The sequence below is a fragment of the Aptenodytes patagonicus genome, chromosome 12, assembly GCF_965638725.1.
Source record: "Aptenodytes patagonicus chromosome 12, bAptPat1.pri.cur, whole genome shotgun sequence".
In the NCBI taxonomy this organism is placed as follows: domain Eukaryota; kingdom Metazoa; phylum Chordata; class Aves; order Sphenisciformes; family Spheniscidae; genus Aptenodytes; species Aptenodytes patagonicus.
Window position 1 is genome coordinate 842,292 of NC_134960.1, and position 27,801 is coordinate 870,092.

General features: G+C 45.7%; 1 protein-coding gene across 1 annotated transcript; it reads left to right on the top strand.

Moving 5' to 3' along the window:
- Positions 1-1,207: 1,207 nt before the first annotated feature.
- PRELID2 (PRELI domain containing 2) lies at positions 1,208-27,580 on the top strand. Its single transcript, XM_076350152.1, has 7 exons — positions 1,208-1,303; positions 9,974-10,031; positions 12,131-12,204; positions 13,766-13,926; positions 18,688-18,793; positions 24,303-24,368; positions 24,821-27,580. The coding sequence occupies exons 1-6, from the start codon at positions 1,229-1,231 to the stop codon at positions 24,345-24,347; spliced, it is 519 nt and encodes a 172-aa protein (XP_076206267.1). The 5' UTR covers positions 1,208-1,228; the 3' UTR covers positions 24,348-24,368; positions 24,821-27,580.
- The last annotated feature ends 221 nt before the right edge of the window (positions 27,581-27,801 follow it).

Sequence of the window (27,801 nt, forward strand, 5' to 3'; positions counted from 1 at the left end):
AGACCTCACAAATCAGAAATTGTCGTCAAGCGGACCTCTTCCCTCAAATTTGACCTGTTTGATCTCATAGTTTGTTGGGCTTGTTTAAAAGTTTGCCTGCTTAAGATAAGAAAAAAGAAACCAGGCTGAATTGTTGCCTGATAGTGTTTACAATAAAACTAGATGCAAATATGCATTTATAAAATCAGTATTTATTGTTCTTCGGTAATTACGATGTTTCTCAACCACCATTACTCCTCCTGGCTGTGTCAGCTATTCCCATGCATCCCGACACGTCACTGGGGCGATGCTCGCAGCGGGGAGCCGTGCTCTTCCCTTATTTAGTCCGACGTCCCGCAGGCCCCGGCGGGCGCCCGGCCCCGGTGGACTGGGGACCGCAGGAGTTGTCTGTGTGCAGCGTTAGTGCCGGGCTGCGAGCGACACGGTCAGAGCTGGGTGGATTTGCTCCCTCCTGCTTTAAGTGCACTCACTTTATTTTTGGTAGTGCACCGACTTGATTTACCCAGTAAGTGCTCTCTTATTTTACATGAAAAAGACGTTTGAGCTTTCTTAAAGCATCACAGTGAAGCTACCGTTGAGGCAATGGGTCACTTTTAACACGTTGCTGTTTTTACTTCTACTGCAGCCAGAGGCTCCCGTCCGTCCCCGCCGGGCTCAGCCTGTGGCGCGCGGCACGGTGCGAAGGCGTGAGGCGCGGCCCCGCCTGCAGCCCTCGCTGGCCGTCGCAGTCAGCGCTGCCCTTGTCCAGTCCGGTTCTGTCATCGGCTTGAAGGGGAGCGAATCTGCCCAGGGCCATTGCCCAGCGCTTGTGGCCGGGCCCAGGCCTGCTGTGAGGCACCAGCGCCGCAGGGCCAGGACTGAGGGCCGGGGGCTGCAGCTGAAGCGCTCCCTTCCTTCGTGTCCGTGGTGGTGCTGCGCAACGGGACGCCCCCACGAGCCCAACGGTCCCGGGGCCCACTGGCAGCCAGTTCCCCGCGGCGCTGTGCAGGGGCCCGGCCTGGTGGCTGCTGCTGGCCCGCGGAACGCCCCCGCAGCCCGGCGGCCTCCTCCAGCGGGACGGGCCCCCGCCCAGCCCGGCTCTCCGGGGCACGTCGGGGCGGGCGGCGGCGGCGGCCCCCCGGCCGCACACAAGATGGTGGCGGGGCGGGGCGACCCCGCGGCGGGCCCGCGGGGCGGGGCGGGGCGGGCAGGAAGCGGGGCCGGGCCGGGCCCCGGGCCGGAGCCCGCCATGGGGGTGACGGTGGAAGTGCACCGCGTGTACCGGTACCCCTTCGAGCAGGTGGTGGCCAGCTACCTCCGCAAGGTAACCGGGCCGGCCCGCGCCTCCCCCCGCCCTCCCGGGGCGCTGCCGCCGCGCTGCCGGCCGGGGCAGGAGCGCCTCACGGCGGCGGCGAGGCCCGGCCGCGGGGTGTGCCCGTCCCCGAGCCGCTCTGTTTGACTCCAGTTCCCGCGTTAACCGCTGGCTCTGCCCCCGTTCTCTCTTGAACAGCCTTTCTTTGTTCCTGCTTGCGCGGTGACTGTGTGGAGAACCGTAGATCTCGTCTGTGGGAGAGAAAACCGGCGTGGGTAACGCGCCGGAGCGGGGCCGGGGAGCAGAAACCCGCCTTGCGGCCTTCGTCCCACCACCTGGCACAAGCAGGGTGTGCCGGAGGAGCAGGGCTCGCCGTGCCCTTGCTGTGCGGGCCCCTCCTGCAGCTGAAAGCTTGGTTTTCCTCTTCGTCAGAGCGTTTTTCATGCTTGGGTGAAAACTTTCGTTTCTGTGCCCGAGGTGCTGGTCGCGTGTCGGTTGTGTGCGGGTCTCTGAAGCAAAGCGGTCTCCCTTGCGCTGCCTGGCACCCCGGGGTGCCCAGGCCAGGTCCGGCAGCCTCGCATGTGGTGACTTCCAGTGGGGACACTGCAGGCCCCGCTGCGGAGGACAGGGCGGGCAGTGCCGTGGCCATGGTGGAAAGCGGGTGGCCATTCTTCTTGGCCAGAAACAGCCTAACTGCTGCTTGCAGAGCGTGCTGTGGTCGAAACATGCAAGAGGGACTTTGATGCAGTAAACAAAGCCACCAAATCCTGCCTCCTGCCACAGGCTCTGCTCCACAGGCGTTGTGTGCCGGTCTGTGAGCCGTGATGGACTCGGTGGGGGTACGGCACAGCTGCCCCATGGCACAAAAGATGTGCACAGCCAGGACGGCAGCACCTGCCCTTCCAGGGGCTCTGCCGTGGTGGCTGGGATCTGTTTGAAAGGAAGATCAGATCAGTAGAAATGAATTCTAGTTTTCTGTCCTTGCAGAATGCTAACCCCTGCGTCACGGCTTGGTGCAGTACGGCTTTTGGCCTAATAGTGCAACAATCATTAGACTTCTAAGTAGGCTTTAAAATGAAAATGTTTTGCAGTGGCAGAAGGCTGTGTTAATGGCAGGTAAACAGCGTTTCCGTGTTGCATCTGCTCCTAGCAAAACAGCATCCTGCTAAATTTTCCTTCTGAGCACTGTTGTCTCTCAGACTCAGGCTCCAAGCTGTGCATCAAAACTGTCCTTTTTGTTGGTGTTTTCCTTTGAACAGTAGCACAGAAATAGGGATAAATTCTAATCTTTATTACATGCTGATGCTGGGCTTTTGCCCTCTAGCTGTGACTACTGTTTTTTGTGAACACCAGGGTGAAGAATCGAGCAGGCTCCATTATATTTGTTTTGGCCGTGTGTGTTTAAACATTAACGATAGAAGTGAGCAGCTGTATAGCGCAGGACATTTCCTTGGCACAAAACCCCATGGGTTTGTGAAAGTTCTCAGCAGGGCAAGATGTTTAAACAAATGTTGACTTTGGGCTAAATTCATCCTTGATGCAACCAACTTAAAACACAAGGAAGGATTTTTTTTGCCTCAGCCAGCTGCCAGTTCTCCATCTCCTCTTAGCAGAGGTCTGTCTTTGACAAAGGCAGTGCCAAGAGGAACGCGGACTGTCCCCGCTTGCGAGACACACAGCCAGCTCTGGCACCCGGGCGGCTGTGCGACTGATGCACAGCAGAACTGGGCTGAACGTGTGGGGCTGTGTCCTGTGGCTGAACCTGCCCGGTGTCTGCTGCGGTGCGGATGCCCAGGGCAGCCCTGGCCAGTGCGGCAGCGGAGCAGAGCTCGCTTGCAGCCGAGGCAGTCCCAATGACTAATTCATCAGCGGTGGCATGACGACCTGACCTGCGGTGTGCAGCCTTGCTCCTGCTGCTGCTGTCCCGGGTGCTGGGAGGCAGAGAATGCCTATTGCTAAGTAAGCTTTTATTAAAAATTGTCAGATCCTTAAAAACTGGATTGGTTTTATGAGTTAGGGTGGGAGTGGAAGACGATATGTTGCACTTCTACCAAGAAATAACAAGTTTTTCCTGTTTGCTGAAAGCCTGTAAAGACGACATTGGGCTTGCTGAAGTCACCAGGCTTCTGCACGTGATCTCGGTGGGGTCAGCTTCTTGTCTTCAGTGTCCAGCTTGTGAGGAAGTGACTGACGAGATACATGAACCTCTAAAAGATGTGGTGGCATGTTTTTGTTTTAATTGACTGCCTATTTTTTTTCTGGTGTTTGATGGCTCAGTACAAAATGGAATTGGATCCCTGTGGTGGTGTCATGCCCCTACTGAAAACCAAACTGTCATGTATGTGAAATTCTTTTACAAAGGAAAACCCCAAAATAACCTCACAAGCCGAAGTGCCAGAACTTTGAACAGTAAATACAGGCAAAGATGCTTAGTCTGGAGTCTTCCTATTTCTCTTCTGTTTCTGTTATCCATCTACAGTTATTCTTTTTTTGCCCTAGAATAGGACTGTGCAAAGACGCATTTAAGGTTTTCTGTTAAAAAAAAAAAATAAAGGCAAAGAAGCAAACATTTTTTTCTCTTGCCCTGCTGCAGAAATCCTGAGCTATATCTCTGGCAAGCTTGGGCAGTCAGATTTGCTAACCATGTAGTTTAGACTGCCACACTATGGCTAACCAATGGATGTGCTCTGAAATACTCATTTGAAAACTCTGAACAAACTTGGAAGGGAGAAGGCAGGGCCACGTTTTGCTGATTTGCTTGAGTGTTTGGCAATTAGAGGTGAGAGGAAAAGCAGAGTTAGTGCTTTTCATTGTGAAAGATTTGAACCAGAGTAGAAACGCAAATGGAAATTGTATTCTGTAGTATACTTCCATACGACTTGAGAAGGGGAGTTGGAGGTGAATAGTGAGGCTGGTTATGACAGCCAGAAGCGCAGAGCAGAAATGTTAAAATAATCCTCATTTGTATGTGGCAGCAAAGTGCATTGCATGCTTTTAACCAGGAATTTGATATGATTGAAAAAACAATTGCCATAGTTACTCATAAATGCCATAGTTAAAGTTGACTTCAGGGCTCCTGCTCTTGTTCTTTCTGTTGCAACTCTCCAAGTTGAACCTTTGAATGTTGTTATGTTGCAAAATAGGGTGGGAAGGTATGTTGTGGTTTAACCCAGCAGGAGGCTAAACACCACATGCTGTTTGCTCACTCCCCCCCGCAGTAGGATGGGAGAGAGAATTGGGGAAAAGAAAGTAAAATTCGTGGGTTGAGATAAAGACAGTTTAATAGGACAGAAAAGGAAGGGAAAATAATAATAATGATAATGATAAAAGAGTATACAAAGCAAGTGATGCACAATGCAGTTGCTCACCACCCACCAACCGATGCCCAGCCAGTTCCCGAGCAGCGGTCACCCCTCCCCAGGCCAACTCCCCCCAGTTTATGTACTGAGCATGATGTCGTATGGTATGGAATATCCCTTTGGCCGGTTTGGGTCAGCTGTCCTGGCTGTGCCCCCCTCCCAGCTTCTTGTGCACCTTCAGCCTTCTCAGTCGGTAGAGCATGGGAAGCTGCAAAGTCCTTGACTAGTGTAAGCACTGCTCAGCAACAACTAAAACATCGGTGTGTTATCAACTTTGTTCTCATACTAAATCCAAAACACAGCACTGCACCAGCTACTAGGGAGGAAATTAACTCTATCCCAGCCGAAACCAGGACAAGGTGCAACCAGATGTTCTCTCAGAGGAGATCAAAGCCAGAGCAGTTGGGGTTCTTCAAGGGTATGTTTGTGCCAAGACATCTCCTGGCTCACAGAAATCCCACGTATTGTCTTGACTGGGGCATTTTGCATATCGGCTGCAATTTATGATCTCTGAGGGTGGAGCACAGAAGTAATTCAGACTGTGGAAAGCATCAGTGTGGACTTTTTTTTTTGACCTTCCTCCCTCTTGTGCATCTCTCAGGTTAGGTTTAAAACATCGCTGCGCTCTGCAGCAGAATTACACCCAGCTTCTCTAGAAACGTGCTCTTACCGCAGAGATGCGTCCTCCGCTTTCATTACGTAGAATCAGTAAGAAATAGGTGGTAATCAGATGGACAGCCTGCTGCATCAGATATTGGGGTATATATTCTTGTATATTGGTTCAGAAATATGCTAGAAAATACTCTGCCTTTGCCATGTGTTTCTAGAGAAAACAGCCCCTCCATGGTCGGTGTGGGAGGACAGGCACTGGCAGAGCACAGTCTTGAGGGGTGTATTGGCTGGGTCGGATGGACGGTGGTCTGCAAGGGCTGCTTTCTTTCCGCCGAGTACACCCTTCGGACAGCTGCGATGTAGGTGAGGAGGAATCCTGCTGGGAGTAGGGGCATTAACTCCTGCCAGACCCATCTGATGTGCCTGGGCTCGCGTGGCCGGTCCCCAGGCAGAGCCGCTGCGTTACTGAGGCTGTAGGAAGGCCATGCTTGTCAGGCCTTTGTGGGGTGCGGAGCCGAGGGGAGTCTTGCTCCGTGCCTGGGGGCCTGAGCCTGCTAGAACGGACAGCAGTTTCTGCTGGGGTGGCCTTTAGGTTAGTGCAGGTGTCGTTTTAAAGTGAGCCAGTGAACTCTAAATCAAACATTTAGTTCAAGTATGATAAATTGATTTGTATTTGGAAGAAATGTATCTGTATGTGAAAGGCTTTTGTATTTATCGATCGTTATCACAGCAAGTAATCTGTGCAGTGGGTTTGCTAGACTCTTTTTTTTTTTAATTTACATTTATTCACAACCACCACCTTTCCAAACCAATAACAAAGTGGAGGAATCTGGAAAGGTTTGGCTGATTTTGCAGTGTCCCTGCTTCATTTCCTTGCAGTTAAAAAAGAAAGAATCAGAATATTTATGAATTTAAATATTATTATTTTTTGCAAGTCTTTGAAGCTGTCATTTTGATTTATGGGGGCTCCATTTGATCTTGCATGTAAAACCATCCCTTCATTGCTTTGAAATATTTCATTTTTATACAAATCATTGTGTGTAACCTGCAGTGATTTCTCTCTGCTGCTAAACACAGTGCTGCTTTTAGAGGCCTGCGATTTCCCTCAAATAACTTCTAAGAAACATTGCTGTGGTTAGAAACTGCTGCTTTTGATAAATGATCTTACACATTCCAGTTAGGAAAGGTATGTGGGGTCTTAATTCCCTGGATTCAGAATAAGGACTAATGCAATCAATTTTGCTTGTTGTTATTTGTAGAAAACAATCAATACGTTTGCGGGAAGACCAAATGAGAGCACAGGAATTCTTTATCTAATTTTAATTGTCAGGTTTTTGCAAGTGGAGAATGGAGTGCTTCAATTCCGGTAGGCGTGAAATGAGAGGTAACCCCGTAACCGCTCGGGTACCCCCCGTGCTGGGGTTCTGAGGGGTTTCTGGGTATGGGAGTCTCAGTGCTTCCGAACTGCTGTTTGCTGGTACTGCGCTTGCAGCTCTGCATCTGTAAAACGGGCTCTGACGTCTTCAGGAAACACTCATGACCGGCAGCCAGGGCAGAAAAAAGTCATTTCAAAGCTGTGGATAGCTTAAAGGCAGTCAGCTTTGTGGCTTCTGCTGTCGCCGATTTATTTGGGGTCCTCTTAGTGCGATGGAGGAGAAATGTCTTTAAAATAAGAAAATCAATCTGGAAAGAAATTTACTACAGGAACTCACTGGAACTATTTAATTTTTAAAAAAAGTATGCATACTTCGTCTGGATAACTGTTTCTTTTTCATAAAAGTATAGCATTTTGAGTTACAGTGTTTAGAGTTCTACTTCTCCAGACGCAGTCTGAGATGTAGGAAACGTGTCGGCTGCAGTCTGGGAAGGGTTTAACGAAGGCAAGGAGTGAAGATTGTACCTAAGCAGGGAGAGGGATGAGATTTGCTCCTGTGTCAAGTAAGTGGACAGACCTCAGGGGTCTCCTCTGCTCATGCATTTCCAGAATAACGAGGGGGTCGTGTTGGTCCCCTCCTGGTGGGACCCTTTGGCAGTTTGGCACACACCAGGTTAGGGGCCGTGGCTGAGGAGCGGTGCCCGTGCTCTGCTCTGCCTCAGCCGTGGGACAGGCAGAGCACCCCGGCTGTGCCCACCCCGCTGCCCGCAGAGGCAGGTGCCGTGCGTTTGCAGGCTGGACCACAAGATGGCATTCCCTCCTCGCCAGGTGCCGCTGGCACTGCGGGAATGGCCTTGGGTGCTTGGGGGATGTCGCTTCTGCCCCGGCAGCTCTGAGATTTAGGCTCGTTGGCCTGCCTGTCCTGCTGCCCTAGCAGCAGGCAGGAAAGCTGCCCTTCGACGCCCCAGCCGGATTCTGCCCAGCAGTTGCTGCCCATCCTCTCAGCTTGCAGCCTTGTGCTCCTGGCCATCCCCGGCACCCTCTCCGGTGCTGGTTTGCAGGCGCAGGCTGAGAGGACGGTAGCTGTGCCTTGGGAGCTCCCAGGGATGTATGGTGAGAGCAGGTTGGCAGCCCATCCTTGTCTCAGCACCCCGAGTCCTCTCCTGGCGCAGGGGTGCCCTGTGCGGCGTGGCCAGCGATTGTGTTCTCAGTGAACGGTGGTGCATGGTGGGAGCTGTGACATTTGGGCACGACCGTGGGTTAGCAGCACAGTAGTAGCCGCCTCTCTTCAGGCAATTCCAAATTTTGGAAGCCCTTGCTCTGTTGAGTGGCCCGACACAAAGGAGTGGGGGATGAGGATGCTGGAGCCAGCGTCATGTGTGACTTCTGGAAGGGATGGGAGCGCCTGCCCCGTGCCCTTGCTGAGCAGGAGAGGTGATGCAGGGCAGTTTGCGTTTGTGCTCCCAGGCAAGGAGACCGCAGGGCAGGGCTGAAGCCCTTGGGCTAGTGGGAGCCCTTCAGATGGGGATGGGACTCCTGTACCTCTGGTGCTGGGGAGGAGGGTTCGGGGGTTGAGTTACTGCAGGGCTGAAATAACAGTCAGGCTGAGATCTCTTTTGTTCTCTGCTGCTGTTAGCTTTGGGATCCCCCGGGAATGGAAACCTTGCAGGGAGGCTGTGGCTGGCTGGAAACACTGTTTTTGTGGCTGTTAGACTCTCCTAGCCATTACATCTGCTTGTAGACTTGTAATGTTCTTTCTTTTACTGTGCTGTGTAGGAAATTGAGTCTATTTCTGTTTAAATACTGGGGTAATAGAGCCTGCTATTTAGTGAAAGATTTATGTAAATGGCTCTTTGTTTCACACGATTGGGCCTTACAGAGTGTAAGTTACATCGATAATGTAATTATGCCACTACTGCCATTTCAAAGCAGCACGTTGTGGAGAAGCCTCCAATTTCTGTATAGAATAGGACTTGAAAACTTTGCACTTTTAAAATCAACTTTTATTCTGCAGCAAGAAAAAAAAAGTAGAGCTGGATTATAGAACAGCCTGTTCTGGAGTTGTCGAGCTTTTTAGCTTAGAACCTAAGATTTATATCAGAATTTTGGAGCACCTATTATTGTACATCATAATTGCATTACCTAAACTGAGTTAGCCTTAAAATGCAATTTCCCCACCTTTCCTAAAGCTTTGTATTTTGCTTAATGTTAATCTTTATCTGGTGGTCAGTATTTCTTCAGTCTGGCATTTGTATTTGCATGGAGGTTACAGTAACTTTTGGATATTATTTGAGTTCAATAAATTATCTTGCACTTTAAATTTTAGAGTTCATTATTCATATGAATGTTGATTGCTTTTTGCAACAGAGAGTAAGGTCCTTGTAGCCTTCTCTGTCTCATATCTAGCCAGAGGAGTTTTGTAAGTTCCAAAACAGACTATGCATCCTTAGAAGTCCTGTTCTTGTGCATACATTTCTTATATAGGATGTTGCCCTACAGGCAACCTATACAATTTTGGCATAATTCCTGTGCGGTGGAGGTCTTGGAGCGAGAATCTCTTTCTTCCAGCCTTGAAATGACTCGTCTGTACAACCTAAGGAAAATGAGGTTACCTTGAGCAGGAACAAGCAGTAGCAATCCCTTATCCTTGCTGCACGCCAGCCCCTGAGCAGAAGAGCGTGCCCTCTTGCCAGGGTGGACCCACACTGCAATCTGAAATGACTGCCCCCGTCACACTCTTCTAGCAGCTTTTGCAGGACAGTGAAATGTTATGCACCAGAGTCTGCATTCAGACTCTTACAGCTGTACTGTACCTTTCCAGCTTTTTGCTTGAGGAAATAGGTTGTGTGGCTGAACACGCTTAGCGGCAGTGACAAGGAGGTTGCTTGCTGCAGAAACTTGGGACGCTGTTCTCTGTGGAGTGCAGCGCAGGGGGCTTTGGCCCGTGGAGCTGCCACGCTGCTGAAAGCTCTGCTTAGCCCTCATTTGAAGAACATGATGTGGGTCAAGAGCTTGCGTCTTCATTTCTGTGGTATGGAGGGTGTGTGGAATATGTCTGTATGCTGCAGCAAAAGCTACCATCTCCCCTTCAAGCGATTTTTCTCATAGCGGTATTGTGGGTTTTCTGTTTGTTTTCTAATCTTACTTACTAAGCTAATCTTACTAAATTCTTCTTTTCCACTAACGTGAATGGAGACTGCAGATTGTTAATATCAGGCAGCTTGTACCTGCTGAGAGAAGCTATGAAACTGCTTCTGACTTGACAAGTGACAGCTAGCAATTTTCTTTTACCCATGTGAGAAGTGGTAATATTTATCTTATGCATTTTTATCCCAGTATCCCAGTCCCATTGAGAAACACGTCACAGCTGTAGAAACAGTGGAAGAGAAAACAGGTAAGCTGCCTGACTTTTCTTACAGAGCTAATTAGAATTTTTCATAACCTTTAAAATTAATTATGTAATAGTTGTATTTCAATAGAAGCTGGGCACTGCAGACACGCCTGGGATTCCTGCACGCTGGACATTGTGTAAGCAAGACCAAGAAAATATTACCGTCCCCCGCCCCCCCCCGAGCATGTGTTTTAACTGCATTAAGTATTTGAATTTTCAGCTTATTCCAAGGCCGTTAGACACGTTACGCCTGGTTTCTCTGTAGTATGTTCTTTTGTTGTACAGTTCCTTGGTGTTTCTGTGATGATTTCCATCTGCAGTGCTCTACAGATCAGATGTAAGGCCCCTGGGAGGAAGCACAGTGAGCTGTGTGGATCAAGCCTCAGGCGCTCCACAGGCATCACACTACCTGGCTTTCATGATCCCTGCCTTCGGAGGGATCACTTGCTGTTTCACTTCCCAGATGAGGAGGTAGTTCCAGGAATCAGAGACTTGCACAGTGGCCTTGTAGGATGCTGACAGTCAGAAAGTGATCACAGATCCTCAGCCTCTTGCTTTATCAGTTAGAATTCCTGAAATACTGAAAATCAGATGTTACCATTCCCCGATCGTATTGACGGGAAAATAAATCTGCTCGGGTCAGAGCGCAGCAGTCAGATCAGGTCCGCTGATACACGTGGATTTTTGTTTTCCAGTTGCTGAGCTTGCAGGAAGTGTTTGCAGTCAGGCCCTTAAGGTAACATGCCTGTGCAGAGGATGTATTAAACAGTTATGCCACCACGTGGGAAACAAGTACCGTAGGACTTTACGTGGAAATAACCACCTCTCTTCCTAATATGGGAACTGTGATCAAATACTCATTTGGGATGACATAACAACTTGTGGACTTTAAAGTTTTATTCCAAAATGGTTGTGGATGCTCTTTATCATACATTTGGAGATGTCTTCTGTCTTGCAGCTCAGGGGTAATGGTGGCTCTTAATTCCAGGCTTATGCTCTCGTTCTAAGCAAGGTTAGTGAGGTTGCCCTGAGATTCAAGAAAGCTGAGCGTTAGTGCTGCCATTGCCGTTTTCTTCAAATGCAGTAAACCACTGTTCCTGCAGAATGCTTTTCTGCTCTATGTTGCATGGAGATAGAATCTCCATATTATTAATGTGATGCGTTTGTTAGAGTTCTGGAAACCGAACCCCATGAAGTTTTCATGGCATAGATCCCACCAAATGCGACTGTTCGAGAAGGTATTCTTTTACCCAGAGAAGTCTTTAACCTGGGCTGCCTGCCAGCTGGCTTCTCGTTTGGTAGCATTCTGTTCTTGATCTGGGTCATTAAATATTAAAAGACAAAGTGATTCTAAAAGCCAACCATTTTTTGGAGACACTAAATAACTGTAATTTGTTTCCTAATAGATAGTTTTGTCCTTGTCACTGGGTCCAACTCAATACAAAAATAAATGTGTGATGAGACAGGACTGTTCTGTAAATCTTGTACGCAGTGTGTTTGCCTAGAGAATGAGCCTGAGAATATAAATTGGGGTGGGCATAAAAATAAACTAAAACTTAGGTCCGTATGTTGGTCTGGTAGCTCAGTCACCCGAGCTTTTCCCTTGCCCCGGTCATCGTCCACCCGGTGCCACCAGGAGCAGGGTTCTCCAGTGGGTCCTGCCAGACCCTGCGTGGGCTGTGGGAGGGAGTCCTGTGAGCCCCCACGCAGCCTGGCACTGGCACCGGCACTGCCTGCAGTGCTTTGCTACCCAGGAGCACCACTATAAATGCCAGTAAAATGTTTGTACCACATGCTGGATAAGGGGGGTCTGGATCACAGTGATGGATGCAGATGCCCTCCTCCTGAGGCAGAGCACAAAATGCCCATAGCAGTCTTATTTACAGCTTTCTGTCTGGCAAAGCAGCAGGGATACTGGGTTATACTTAAAGAAAAAAAAAACAAACCAAAGCCACCCCCCCTCCCAATGCTCTGTTAATTTGCCAGCATTTCTCCTTGCATATTTGCTGTGCTGTGAAGTCTTCCAACTACTTTGTTTTTATTAAAAAAATGGTAATATTTGCTGCTGTAACTCTTCCCTTCTGATTTTCTTTTATCATCAGATTTGTCTACGGGGATTATTTACCGGAAGAGAATTGCAACGTGCCAGAATGTAATTCCTGAAATTTTAAGAAAGGTAACTATTTGTAGAGAAATCCAGTCAAGTTGTAAAACCTTAATGCTTCACTGTGGTATATCTTGTTTAAAAGAATCACATTTCCTAATGATTTTTTTTAAAATTAGAAAAGTTACTTTAAAGAGAAGTTAAGAGAAAAAAAATCTGTAGGAACTGATTTTATATTTAACTTGAATGGACAAAATTGTAGCCTTGAGCACACTAAGATGTAACTGCTGGTGGTGGTGGTGGTTTTACAGGCAGTGATGGGCTTTTAACTTTTGTACCTGGAAAAAGTAAAGCTGTTTTTAAAATGTTACCTGGGCCACAGTGAAAGTACAGCCATTCCCCCCACCCCAATATAATAATCATTGCTGTCAATGCTCATGATTTTTGTGTGGTAGATGGTATTTTTATAAAAGCCCAGTCTTACGGAACTCAGCAAGAAGGCGGCAGCTAGTAATAAACACTGGGTAGTTATTTCTAAGCTGAGCTCATGTATTTTGGATATCTGATCCATGGCTCCTGAACACATTGGGTTGTAATCTCTCCCAAAGCCGTTCTGTAAGTGAATTCAGAGGGAATTAAAATAATACTTAATGTGCCTATAGCATGTTGCAAGTTAAATATGGCATCGCAGGGTCCCTATAAGGAAGGTAAAATGTGATTCCTTAAAGACTGTAGGAAATGTAAGGACCTGGGTTGTGCAATCCCTTAGTGTCTCTCTCTAGTGTCTCTTTTAGTGACAGTCCTTTCTTCACAGTTTGTTATGGGAGAAGAATTAGCCTTAATTTATTATTTGTTTTTTTTGCAGAGTATCTTGCAGCAGATAGTCTGTATACAGAAAAGTACATTTACATTCATGCATGGTTAAATAACTGTACTATTTCACAGCCTGCATGCTTAAAAGTATGCATGTACTCTTTTCCTGGTGCTGACGACTCTGTTTTTGCCTCTAAACCTGTGTTTGTCTCTTCCAAGCCTCACCTGCCAAGGAGAACATATCATTGCCCTATACATGCAGAATGTAAATAAACCGATGGTGAGATTTTCATCCCTTCTTTGGCCCACGTTTGCTAGATCAAGGTCACTCAGGTTGACAAGTGGGCTCTCAGAGGAGGAGGCCTCCTGGGAGAGAGGAGCTGGAGCAGGGCGTCAGCCGCTGCGCCTGGCGGCAGGAGCCTGCAGAGGTGCAAGCCTTCCTCCTGCTCTTGTGGTTTAGCTGACGGGTTTGGCTGCCTTGCATGTAACTGTTTGGAAGTAGCTTCTGTTATCCTTCGTTGTTGTAAATTAGCCATCAGCAGCAAGAGAGAGAGCATGAAGTGATGCAGGTAAGTTGGCCTGCAGTGGTCTTGGAAGTCCGGCTGGGGACCGAGCAGCTTCCCTAAATCTTGGAGTGTTTGCATGGCCTTTAGTAGCTGCTGAGGAAGTTAGTTGTTCTCATCAGGGATAACCACATCTGATGGGACCTCCTCCTGAATCCTCAGTCTTATCCTCTGAGGCTAGTAATACTTTCAAAATACTGAGAAGTGATTCTACCCTTTTTTTTTTTTTTTAAAGCTAGAATTCTTCTGTTTCCCAGGTCAGTGTCTTAAAAGTGCCTGACATCTACTTGGAAGAGGAATCTTGGCTTAATACGCAGAAAAGAAACATGGCTATGAAAACTCATTGTCTTACTTGGACACAGTATGCGTCTCTGAGTGAGGAGTCTGTCTTCAGAGAGAGCTTGGAGAATCCAAACTGGTGAGTGCTGGCCTCGGTATAGCAGTGCTCCTGTGCTGGCTCAGGGCTGCTACTGCGGGCCCGTGGCCCTGAAAAAGGATTTTCTGTTGCCTTTTGAATGCTTGGAATGAGAGGGGTCTGAATAATAATTTCTTTGTATGTCTTGAATACATTTGAAGCAGCAACTGTAGATGTCCTGTAGCTTTCCTCTGGCTTGTTCAGACACGAGGTTAGATTCTCTGGCCAGAGCTCAAATAATTGCTGGAAATTAATTTTCTGTGTGCTGCTCTGCAGTCATAGAAGGCTACCCCGCTGTTCCCATGCAGCAGGCGTAGCCAGAGTGTTCGTTTTGCTCTCGTGTCTACCAACAGATGCTTGGACAGCAGTTTAAAAATTATCAGCTCCCTCCTACTTGCCAGCCATTGGCATGAAGCATACTTGTTCCCAAACAATTTTCTTTCTCCGGTGTCTGGCCCGCTGTGCCCAAAAGATGTAAGCTGCCGTGGGACTTTGCCTGGGAGAACACATACTTGTGTTTGTACAGACTGGAGCCTAGAAATGTCTTTATGCGCATTTATGGCAGGATCAGAGTGGAATTTCTACTTCCCGTAACATTGAAATGAGCAGGTATGTGATACATGTGACTGTCTTTAAAAAAAGATTTTTTTCCCAGCTGATGTCAACCCCATTAATTCTTACTTTGCTCTGGTGTCTCTTGTAATTAGTTGTTACTTTTGCCTTGTGATGTTCCCTGGGAAGCGTGGCAGGGTTGTCCAGCAAGGTCCGTGTGACTTCAGAAAGCTCTAAGCCTATTTAAGAAAAAAAACACCAACTTCACATGAAATTAAATTCCTTGTGGCTCAGGCGTTTTTGAAAGCCCTATGCTTGGACGTCACTGTTTGAGGACATGTTCCTCTAGCTTTTTAAACTGTTTTCTTTCAAAAGTTTGTTGGGACCCTCTGTCCTTACTGAGGCTTCCTCCGCATCAGAGTTGCATTGCATCTGTAGATGTTGGTCCTGTTGGTGTAGAAACTGTAACTACTGCAACTGGTCACTCACTCATGCCCTGTTTTCAAGGCTTTTCAGTTCCAGTTTAGGAAATACACTGTCCTCAGTGTGCTGCTTCTGCTCCTGCAGGCTTGTGCAGGGGAGTTGTCTGAGCTCAGTGTCACCACCGCTCACTCTTACCTTAAAGCATACTGTGGCAATTGGGAAGGCAGAGGCGTAGCTGGGCTGCCAGAGTGCGATTGCAGCCTCAGCAGGTTCACTTACACAGGCTTTCAATGCCTGCCGGGCTGACGGTGCCTCTGGAGGTACCGTGGCGCCGATGCAGGTCAGCAGCTGCAATACATAGCTGCAGGAGCCCACGGACCTCAGCCGTGCTGCCCTGGCCAGGTAGGTTCAAGGATACCTGGGTGTGCCTGTGCACACCACTGTCACCTCTTCAGGAGTTTTATGGAGGTAATCGGATCTAACAAATGCTGGCTGGCAAAACAGGCGTGAAATTTCAGCTGCACGTAGTATATGTACGGTGACATTTACATTTGAATAGATGAAGGAATTATGCAAAGGGCATAACATTAGCAGCATACTATTGTACTGGAAAGAAATAAGAAAACACACAATGAGGAGACTCAAGTGATCCTGATTAGTGGGAAAATCGTACATTATGCCCCTAAAGAGAGAACAACATTACGAGAGTGATGGTAACCTGAGTACAGACAGAAACTTGTCTTTCTTCCCTACTAAGCACTGCTGGGCAGATTGCAATAGCAACCTCCTGAAACTCTTCAGAGCACTACAAGCATGAAGAGAATGAGAAAATTCTGCACCTCAGTCAGGCACCGTGCACATGTTGTAGCGGGCTGTTTGTTTGTTTAATCAGTTTTAACATGACACTGTTAAGGATGCTGATAAATGAAAGCAGAGTGCCACTTTGCTGGCTTGCATCTCGATCAGCTGCCCGAGCAGGTCGACTGCCTTCGCCTCTCCCCGCACCTCCTGGGTGTGTGGTGTGCTCCGCGCCAGGCACTGCCCGCTCCCAACCCAGCAGGGAGCTGGTGGCTCGGGAGGTGTTGGGGTGGTGGGTGCAGGCTGCCCTGCAGGCGTTCCCCAGGGTGCGTTACAGCCGTGGCACCCGCAGCCCTGCTCTGTGCCTCTGCAAGGAGATCTCTTGCCAGTGGGGTTAGTGACAGAGCTGCTGCTTTGGAGAGGTGCAGCCTGGTCCCAGGCACACGTGGCAGGATGATGCTGATGGGAATCCAGAATATTGCTACCCCTGTCAGATGAAGTTATAACTCTGTGCTGACTTCAGCCCAGGTACTTTGTAGACCATTATGCTGTAGAAAATCAAACCGCGAATCCCGTCCCTGCAGGGACCGGTGGCTTAGACATTTAGCAGAACCTCATCCACAGGACGTGGATTAGTTTACCCAGTTTGAGTTTGGCAGTTACATCCTTTATTATTTTCAGCTAGAGAACTGCAAGTCAGGGAAGGGAGACTGCGGCCTTCCTGATGTCCCTAATGGAACTGGGGCAACTGAAGTGATGCTTGCTTAGTCCCAAACAGTCAATTTAACCACAGTGTAGTTCTTCCTCTTAACGTCAGGTGGTTATTTTGTCCTAAATAAATGTGAATGCAGTGATGCCAACTGCTGCATATTCTTGCAAAGTGAATTATTGTGGGTGCTTCCAAGCAGAGCATATAAATGTCTGAAAAGATCTAGTAGCAAACAAACATTACCATAAATAAATTATAAACCATTGAAAAAGGCACGATGAGGCATATCTGTATATTCAGAGGCCAGAAAGCACCTGTGTTAGCCTCTTGGCTGAACTCCTTCATGACACTTTTAATTTGGTTTCCATGATTTAATTGCTGTTACGGAGAAGCATCTTGTCTTGATGTCTGAAGTCCAAAGAAAGCCAGTCAGTCCCCGTGGGCAAGGCCTGGCCGCAGGCAGAGCTGCAGGCAGGGTGGGTCCAGACCTGAGCAGCATTTGCCTGCAGAGGGTCCGGGGCGGCTTGCCAGCGCTGCCCTGGTGTTCGCCGGCACTGCCCGGGTGTTTGCTGGCGCTGCTCCAGGATGTGGCTCTGGAGGGCTCTGGGGCTCAGAGCTTTCACTGCTGGTATATCAAACCAGTGTGAATCTTGTCAACTGCTCTCCTCCACTTGCATGCGTACGTGCTTGGGTTAGTAACAATTTCTAGGGTGATTCAATTGCGCTTAGCCTAAAAGCGCGCGTTACGTACATTAGGTTTGAGCTTGTTTTCCACCCAGCTGAGCTGGGCAGCATCTGTGTCGATGGGGAGGGCTCTGGGAAGAGTTATCTGTGCACAGTGCCAAACCAAAGGGGAAAGTCAGTGGCAAAACTCCCTTGTAACTGCCTGGATTTATGCTGAAGTTGTGTACTGGCAAATTTCCATGTGTCTGGGCAGGTTATACCTGACTTTCCATAGTGGAGAATCCCTGTGTAGCTTAAATTTTGTCTCCAGTGTCATTTGCTGTCCCTCTGTGTTTTGGTTTGACTGCCTTCCCCCTTCCAGCTAGGAGCATTTCTTTGCTGTTTCATTTTGTATACCTCAGTTGCTGTTGGATTCCCTTTATTACCCAGCACCTTCCCTCATTTCATACAGCCTGAGAGAGCTGCGGTCTCTCGCAGCACAGTGGGTGCAGAGTGAGAAGATGTCTCCCTGATGTGGAAAGATGCACGTGATGCATGAGCAGTGCTCATCAGCTGGAGGTGGGAATTAAAAAGATCTTCTGTACAAAAGCTCCCTTTTTTGAAGAGCCTTGCACTGGATGTAACTTTTAATTTAGTTTTGAAAGCCATGCAGGCTTTGGAAACTCTCCCTGACGCTATCTGAACAAGAATATTGCTAGACTTTTTATACTAAAGACACTTTAATTAAACTCCCATCATGAAAACAATTAGACCAAATTTGCCATACTTAACTAGTCAATAATTTAGTAGTTGGATCTCATTAATAGACTTCTCCTTGTGACTGTGTTGTAATGATGCGGCATTGCCAGCTGCGTGCTACGGAAATCAATCAGAGATCAATATTGTCCATGAGCCTCCCTTTTTTGTCGCCTCCAATGGTGAAGCTGCAAAATGAATAAATAAATCCCAACCAGAGCAGCAGAGTTCAATGGTGGATTTTTACTGCTGACATCCATCCTGTGGTTGGGGGGAACTTCTCATGTTCTCCAGCTCCTTCACTTGAACTCCACGCGTTTGTCTTCTTACCGAACTGCATTGACAGAAATAATAAATGGTCGTGGCCCACTGAGGGCATCGGTGGCGCCGGGTTCACATGCGTGCTGCAGGGATAGCGGCGGGCGGTCCTCTCCTCGCTGTTACCACTGCCTCTGTCTAGCTTGGGTGGGATGATGTCCTGACGACTCTGTAAAATCATACAAGCGTATTTCACTGTGTCTGCAGTTGGCTTTCCTGATTCTGGAGATGGCTGTCCTCTCCAGACCTCTCTCTGTGATGCTGCTCTTTGGGCTTCTCCAGTAAGCGCATGTCTTTCCTGAAGCAGAGTCCAGCTGGACCTTCAGCAGCGCTGACCGCGGGAGATGGTCGTTACAAACCTCTCGTTATGCTGATGTTCCTGTATCTCGTTACGTTTGCCTTTGAGATTGTCATGCAAAATACGTGAATGTAAGAGACGAATCCCGTACTCGGGTATCAAGCACTAACTTTCTAACGTAGAGTTTACACTTAATGTTTACTAAGTAGACAGAAAAATAAAAGTGTGTTATGTTCCTGTTTCTTAGGACAGACTTCACACAAAAAGGCAGAATATCAGTGACGGGGGCAGGTTTGCTCAACTGTGTGTTGGAAGCTTTTGCTCAATCATTTTTAAAACAAGGTGTGAAGAAGGTAAGTCATTTATTGCTTGAATTTCTTCCCCGAATTATACTCTAAATTTTTTCAAATCACCAGATCATCTAGGCCTAAAATTAAACTGATGTTTTAAGTCTGGATTCTTTACATCTTTTAATTGTTGAAAAAATACTTGACCTTTTCTTTTGTCTACAGAGAATAAGCAGAACAAAAATGGATTTAGTTTTATTATGGTAATAGTTTATTTTAAATACATTTTAAAACATGGCATGTATGACTGTATCCGTTTCTGTAATTCATTCTTATTCCTGATTTCCCCCAGGCATTGAAACAGTTCTTCCTAATGCCTCATTGTAGCAGCTAATACTGTAATAATAATTTGCGGTTCTATAGCACCTTTACGCTGAAATAGTCAAAAGTAGTCAACATGAATTTATATCATGTCATGCATTTTTCTCCGGTAATGTTAGATCTTTTTTTTGGCAGCTTGATGTATTTACAATAGCCACAGTCAATCTCCCTGTAGCAGTTCTGTATACTTCAATAGTTCTGTCTTTCAGTAAGAATTATGAAAGAGGATAAAAGCTATCCAGCTATCCAGCAGAGCATCCCAAGGGAGTTAGTGTTCAAAGGCCTTTCGCTTCTGGGGGTCATGTCACATTGATAAACTAGGTTTAACAGCAATGTCTCCTGAAGTGTTCATTGGGAAATGAAGTTTCATGGAAGTCTTGTTGTCTGGAAGTTTGTGCCTTGAAGAGATTTGGGGGTTCAGTTTGTGCTGTGCAGACTGTTTGAAAAAGGAGCAAGAAGGAGGAGGAAGGAATAATTAAGTAAACCTTTTTAATGAGAAAGTAAGAGGTTTTTTTTGTCTTCCCCCCCCAGTTTGTATCTTGTTTCAGGTGAATGAAAGCATATGTATGTGCCTGAAAATATGGCATTTTCATGGCTGGGCTCATGAATCTTATGTATTGCAAGACTATAATGAACCTATATTTACCATTATTTATCATTTTTTAGTTATCTAATGGAGAAATTTGTTTTTCAGATGAACTTAGATGTCCACAGTTCAGATCATGCCTTATGCCATTCTTTAATTATTCATGGGGACCAAGTGGTTAATGCTGTTGAAGTTTTTTTTTGTTTTAGTTTTGTTTGTTTTTGTTTTGTTTTGTTTTTAAGTGGCCTTAGCAGTGTCCTGTCTTTTCTCCCACTGAGGTCAGTGGGTGTTGGAGCGTGGAGCCTGGGCAGTACCCTCAGTCCCTTTGGCCACTCTCCTCTCCGGCGGTGCAGGGGCCGACAGCCCCAACCTCTCGTTTGTGCTTCAGAAGCTGATTTTGGAATCTGTGCCCCAAGAGCTGTAGATGGAAATGTATTTCAAATGGCACAGGCATTTATTCATTTCCTCATTCTTGATAACTCTAAGATCTTTTTGTTGTGGCTTTAAAAGACAAAAAAGACAGAAGTAGACAGCTATGCTAGTGTAAGCGATGACCGTGAGCAATGAAACACATCTTGCCGGCTTATGACAGCGCAGAGCTAGTGGATAAAACAAACTAGCTCACAGTATCTCTACAATGCTGCATTAGAAATCATTTAGCAATTTTGGCTATGTCTGCAGATCTGCGAAAAAGAAAAATACAAGCGCACCAGATCTGGTATAAATGTACAGTCTTGCCTGGTTTTCCCCCCCGCCTCCAAAACATCCATTTCCCTAAGGCAGCAGCTGTATCAATGCATTTCATTTCTTCTGAGGTGTTAGGTAGGGTTCCTTTTGTGGCTTGGCCATAGAGTAGTTTTGAGGCACGTTTTACCCAAATGTAATAAATGGCAATACAAAGATGATATTTAAAGTTTTGAAATATATGTTGCATGAATGACAATGCTTGATAAATGTTCTCCAAGCTTCCATTTACTTCTTATCTTCCAGTACCTGATCTGCATCCTTCCTAATGGCCTGACCAAAAGGGCATTGCTTTTCTTGCACCTGGTATAGTTGGTTGGAATATGTAAGGATGTTACTTTCAAAGCCAAACTGTGACTCCTGCTTTATCTCCTTGGTCCTGACAGTGGTGCGCTTCTCCATCCATCTGTTTGGAAAGGCTCGGATGAGATAAGGGAGTAAGGAAACAGTGGGAGGCAGGAATGTGAGGGGGCAGAGGAAATGGAGCAGGGGATGAGCTACATGAAGAGCAGGAGAAAATACTGTATGAATATTAAATTTTGTGAATGACTACCATAAAGCTCATGTATTCACACAGTCAATATTAAATACCTTCATTTTATAGAAAGAGAGAGAAAAGTTACTGTTCGTGAAACTATTCATGGACACCAAAGGCACTGATCTTTTTAATCATTATTTTTGTAACAGATATGAGCCTATTCTGTGGATAGGGTTTTTTTTAATGCCTAACAGAACGACAGTGACATTTTATGGCTCCTCAGATTTGTCACGTTTCTCTTATTTTATTCCAACTCTGAACAAAAATACAGGAGATAAAGTTCTCCTGCCCTACTTTTGTTTGTAGAAGTCATAGTACATTTGGGTGGAAATTACAGCATTTATGATTATTTTTTTTCTTACCTGTTCAGAAAAGGTATTAATGAATGATTAATTAATGACATTATTGCCAATAAAACTTTCCTCCTGAATAATTCAAAAGTCTGAGCAGATATGCTGGTAAATCCCAGCTACCAGCACAGCCCTTTCTGGGTCTATTGGCGAGAGCCTGGCTTCCTTTGGAGAGGGGAAAGGATGCTCCGTAGTCTGCAAGCAAAGTCTGGGAGAAGTTTCCAGCCCAAGAGGGGGGGTGGTGGCCCCTAAAGTCAGCCTTTGTGTGTGTGAGTTTTTAAAATTTCTTTAAAAAGTGGCCTAATGAGTTTGTATGTGTCTAAGTTATGATGATCCCTGCCAGTGTGAAGCAGTACAGATGACAAAGTTATGAGTGATTTTAAGGCCGCAAAATAAAGGAGCATTTGTAGCAAGAAACTTTTGTTATGTTGGTAGATGTTTTATCTGTTGCATCTTAAATGTTGCAACATTTTTGTCATTTTTACTTCTTGGTTTCTTTTTTAGATTCCTTTTGCTTGACTTGAATATATAAGGAGATGGAAATTAAAGGCCGTGAAGTAGTGTTTGTTAAATGATGGAGCTAAACTCAAATAACAAATATTTAACTGAAAAATGTTTTGTCATGGTTACAAAAAGAATGAAAGGTATTGGGTGCTCTTTTCAGAGACAGCATAAAATTTTCTGCTAGTCTGTTAAAATGCTACCCTGCTTTTGTAGTGGCAATGGCAATGAGGTACGCACTGTAATATGCATTGCCTTCATCACATTCAAACAGGCTATTTATACTTTTCTTGTACATTACCTAACCTCTTATTTAAAACTTAGAGTGTTTGGTAAAGGTGTGGAGGACGTTACAGGCGTCATACATTCCCTCTATCCCTATCAGCTGGGAGTCCGGTCTGGCTCCTGGCGGATATTCCAGATACAAGCGTAGGCTGCTCAACAAGTCTGTAGTGCTGGAAACTCCTTAGGCTGCCATTTCACGTTTCCCTCGTTATCCTGTCACCCCGCTGCTGGGTCAGTGTGCCCTCTGTGGTTTCAGTGTACTGGCTGTGGTGACAAAGTGGCACTCGCCGGAGGAGTCACCCATAGCTGTTCCTGAACTGGGACTCTGCTGGGCTCCCATCCCTTTGAGTGCTTTGGGCTATTGCACTGATAAGGGTAGGAGTATGTTGACACTTACGGCAGGATAGCTTCTTACAGTAGCAGAGTATCTCCACCTTTGAAAAATAAAACTGTTCCATGGCTTGTCCGTCAGAGAAGCTTTTAAGCTGCAGCTGTAGAGCTGCAGAGTTTAATGGGTAGGCAATGTTTGTTCTGCATTTCAAGTGCATCATTGCACTCTAAGCAGTGTAAATTTAGCTCCTTTAAGCCTGATCTCCTGGGGCTGAGATTTAAGTGTTTGAACTTTAGTTGAAAGGAATATATTGATTAGGCTTTGATTTAGTTGTTCCTTGCTGAAAAGATAGTGGGTAATGACTTGTACCTGCCCTTTCATATTTTATTCATTTAATGGAGTCCCCTCTCATTCCCCTTTTCTTCCTCAACATCATTTTGCCTAAAAGTGTACAGTGCTATGAGGAAAAATAAAAGAAAAAGCAGTTGTCACGCTGTGAACATAATTGATTCAATAAGTAACATTTTTAAATTCCCTAGGCAAACCTCACTTATGTCAATTAGTGCTTCATTCTGTAAACAGTGGCATGTCCAATTTAGACTGATAGACTAAGGTAGTCAGCTTATTGCCTTCTACAAAGAATAGGCATGGAAGATGAACTGTTTTTCATAGATATAAAATATCTTGTCCAATTTTTTTGAGAGATGTGAAAAGAAATTCTCTTGACCTATTTGTTAAAGTTAATTGTCTTTTTTTTTCCTCCTCTCATGGTGACTCAAACTGCGAAATCCTTTTTCTTTTATCTTGACAAACATAGAGCATACTAGGGTAAGCCTTAGCCCCACACAGGTTATAGCTAAGCTCTAATCTTGCTTCAGTCCACAAGATCTGACCATTAGAGGTAGGGTTGGCAAATTACTACAATTTCAGTACACAGACAGAGCCAAAAAGTGTGGGGGAGAGGGATGTTGTGGATTTTCTTATCTGAAGTGAGTGGTTTTTGCTTTTCACCAAATATGAAGCTGCTTCTCTCTCAATTTGTACTGAGCCTTGAACTTAAATTCATTTCAAAATAGAGAAGCATCTGGCTATGAAGCAGTCTGTAGCCCTGATGTGGGAAGAGCACTTGGTCGAAAGCTTCCCCCCATTTTTCAGATGGCTGCCCTGCTGTAAGTCGTTCAGTGGTTTGCACCTCCGCAGCTGTTGCGGGTTGGTGAGTGCCTAGGGCTCGTCTGCAGCGCACCCCCCAAACAAACAGAACCTCTAGACTGAAACTACATTTTGCTTTAATAACAGTTCATTGTTTGGTACTTCCTCCTTCCTTCACAGATCAGTCCTGGAGAAGAAATATTCACCTTCATGGTCCTCTGGCATTTTTCACTTAATTTCAGTATTGCTTTCCTTCATTATAGAAATAATCGTACTGGCTTTCTGGGGAGCTTTCATCCTAGCGCACCCAGTTGCTTGCAAAGAACACGAGTGATGGTATTTCCTTTTTAGAGAGGGATGTACCTAGGTGTGGGGATGAGAAGTGGCTTGGTCCAAGCAAAGCAGTGGCAGAACTGGAATAAAATGTGTGACCTGATCAAGTGCCCTGGCTTCGTGCAGCCTTGACTTGGAAGAGCTTGCAAGCTGTTCAGGGTCCTTTATCCCCTCCAGGTTCCCCTGAGCAGCCTGTGCCGTAGCACTCCTTGTGCCTCCCAGGCAGTGGGGAGAACTGCACTGAGTTAGTGTGGGACCATAAAATGCAATTGTTTTTTTTTTTAAGGCTTTACTGGGATGTTTTTGGGTACCCTTTCTAATGTGTGAAATACTTAAGTTGTGTGTAAAACTGGCATTTATTTGTGCTTTTTTTGCAGAGTATTAAAATAATGGAGACACTTCTTCAGGAGCAGTGTGGGTGATCGTGATCTTCATAAGCATTTGTAAGTGCAACATCCATCTACAGTTTAAGAAAAGTTGTTCAGAGTTTGTGATACCTACTGCACATTGTGCTCCTTGTAATTCTACAAATAAATGTGTGTTTTTGTCCATTATAAATAGCATGCAACTTTTGTGGAATTTTCAAGAAAAATAATGATCTACTGCGGCGTTAGGCTTAATACTATGGCAGAGTTTCTGAATAGTATGTTGATTAAGACGACTTCTGTGTCCTCTATTTCATCCTCTCCTCTCTGTTAATACATCATGAGTGCGATAGTCCTAGTAAAATAAGATGTTGGTTCTAAGGATTTTTACTCAAAAGTAGTATCTTCAGCGGTTATCTGTGGAGGGAAGATTTGGTCAACTCTTAAATTAGCTTCAGAACAAGAGCAAATGGCTATTGATTACCTCCTAATAAATGTTCTTCTAAAACCTATTTTCTCTGCTTTTGCAGAAGAAAATGTATTTGCGTAGAGTTTCCTTGGAACCACATATCTTCATTGCCATTGGGATTCCATGGCTGTAGTCTGAAATTTACTGGTACCATTTTATTGAGGAAAAAGCGTTTAATATGCACAGCTGGAAGAAAAGAAGACCATAGACTGCAAGTCTTTTACAGAAGATTAAGGAGTCGTACTACTTAAGGGAACGTTGTTGATCATGAAAATCACGGAGGAACAAGTGTAAGCTTGGAAACACCATCTTCCTGTGAATTGGTGCTATAATCTCTAGAGACTAAGAATTCGGTAAGGGAACATAGAGCGACAAAACAAAAATAGCCCTTGTTGCTATGAAGACACCCTTGCCTAGTCAACCAGTTGCTTTGTGTCTTATCAAGGGAGGTGCAAGCACACCCCGTGTGCTGTTTATTTCACAGCTTAATTCTGTGGAGTAGAGGCTTCCTTCTACAGAAATGAAGCCCAGCTGTAGCAGCTGAGTAGGGTTGCTGTTCCCTGCTTGAGTCACTCTGTTTCAGTTCTGATAGCTGTGTTGGAAATATTTGGTTATTATACCCCTGCCAGCATGATTATTTTCAGCTGTAAAGACATGCCTCAATGCAAGTTTTGCATATATTTGAATTCTTTCAGAAAGTATTTCTCTCTTATTGCTTCTGAATAGAAGAAGAAGAAACCTGGAGGGGAATTGGTCAAGTGCAAGTAAAGTTCCTGACAAAGGGTGTCTCATACGCTTCTCCTCCTCTTGTTCCACACACCACATCAGGATAGTTTTATTTTAAACTTTTCATTTGAAATTCAGATAAGCACAAGCTGGCTTTGATACCCTTCCTGAGTTAGGGTAATACCACGCTTTACAAATAGCCCCATTAAAATCAGTGTTTGTTCTTTGTGGAGATTTGAACCGCTTATTTGATTGCCACAAAGCAAAATGATCAGCTTCACCTTTTTCAGGGTGGGTTGTGTTTTATTTTCTCAAATGTGATGTAAATTCTTGGTGGGCTCTTTCTTATGCTATGCCTGAGTGCTGTGGTCCTGCTTATTTCAATATTTAATGGTCTCAACTATCCTGTTCTGAAGCTAAATGAACGTACTACTAAAGAGCTGAGCCACAGACTGTGACCACGTGCCAGCTCTCCAGTAGTGTAAATCCACTTACCTCTGCTTACGTGGCTGGTGCTATAGGTTTACGCTATGGGAAGTGCTAGCCCGTACCTTGTGATGAAAGAGCCATGACGCGGTCCTTAGGAAATGACTGTATTTTGTATTGGCACAGCGGAACAAATACTTTCCTTCATCTTTCTTATTTTGATTGTTAACTGATTCTTGTGAATTTGGACTCTGAATGCTGAACAGTAAATATTTATGAAATGTAATGGCCAAGACTAAATACATTCATTAGCATATTTATTTTCATTGAGTTGCTGCTTTGTGTGCCTGAGGAAATTATCAAATTACTTCTATTTGAACTGCTGTGTACAATTTTAGGACTAGGATTTTTATTCTCACATCACTCTGGATTTTGGAATGAGGATAGGAAGCATTTGCGTCCTTCCCCACCCCCAAAGTAGAAGTAGTCTTTGAATAACGAAGGTCCAATAAAACCCACTCTCTTCTTCAAAGCCTGAGTTGCCCGTCTGCTTACTGCTAGGTGCCAGAAACAGAAGGGTTAAAACTTCTCCGGGGAGCGAGGTGCTTTTTGTAAGGCCAGGGAGCACGGTCAGGGTGGTGGAATTGCCTGGCCCTCGCTGGAGGTGGCAGGACCATCTCGGCTCATCCCCCGGGCTTGGGTCTGCCCCTGGCCTGCTGGAGAACAGCCCTGCTGGGCAGGGGAGCGACCCCGCTCCAAACCGCAAACCAGCAGCTGCAAGTAGCTTTTGTTCTGAAGATCTTCAAGTGCCGTGTCCCGTGTTGCAGCTTAAGTCATCCCGCTGCTAAAAGGTGTCCCTGCATTTCCCCTGGGAGCAGTCACCGGTCACAGGGAGGTCTGAGGAGCTCTTGTCGGCAGGGCGGACGGAGTCCCTCAGGACGCCGCGAAGCGCGTGATCAGGACACGGGGATGTGATGGGCACGTTCCCCGGGGAGTGTGTGTGGTGTCACGGTATCAAACATACAGGTAATCCCAGTGGGCAATTAACTTCACCCATCTAATTTTTTTCAGAAACAACTTGCCTTTTTTTTTTCCCTCTATGTGTCTGTATGTTTCTTCCTGATGTATATTGTCATACCAAGATGAAGATAAACATTTTCAGATACAGAAGATAAACTGACCAGATCTGATGTCCCCTCTCAGACCATCTGTAAGACAGTGTCTTGTTACACTGATCTCTAGGCATAAAGAGAATCCCCTAATTGCTCAAAAAAATGAGAAAGCTCCCTGTTTATAAGTTTTATGTAATTGTTCAAATGTTTAAAACTTTCACTGACTGCAATCATGATGGTTTAAATGATGATTTGACTTACTTATAGTATTCTTCTGGGACCTGGACAGTGGGAGCTTTGACAACGTTGGCCTTTAGAAATCAGTGTTCCGAGCAGTCCTGCCAGCCCCTTTTTCTAAATAACAGGATGGTGAATGAAAAGGAAACACTGTTTTTCAGATTGTTTTATGAAACCAGTTAATACACACTTGTTTAATTGTAGCAAAGTTAAATTTAAAAACTAAGAAATTCAGTATTTCATTCTCTTAATTGTTGTATTGTAGTGTCCCGTTAAAGCTCATCTATGAACATTTCCATTAAAAGGTCGTCTTCTTTGTCTAGTGTCTAACTCTTATCACTGATAGAAGAATGTTGTCTGCCAGATGTCAGCCGGAATTCATTTCCCTGTTTATAGAGTAGGTATAAAAACAGTCAGTGCATCCATCCTGTTTATCTCAAGATGTTTGTCATTTTGCTGGGTTTCATTCTAGCCCAGTGCTGAACTTTCTGTGGCTCTGTTAGAAAAACCTTATGAAAAGACTTTGTTATATGCAGGAAGT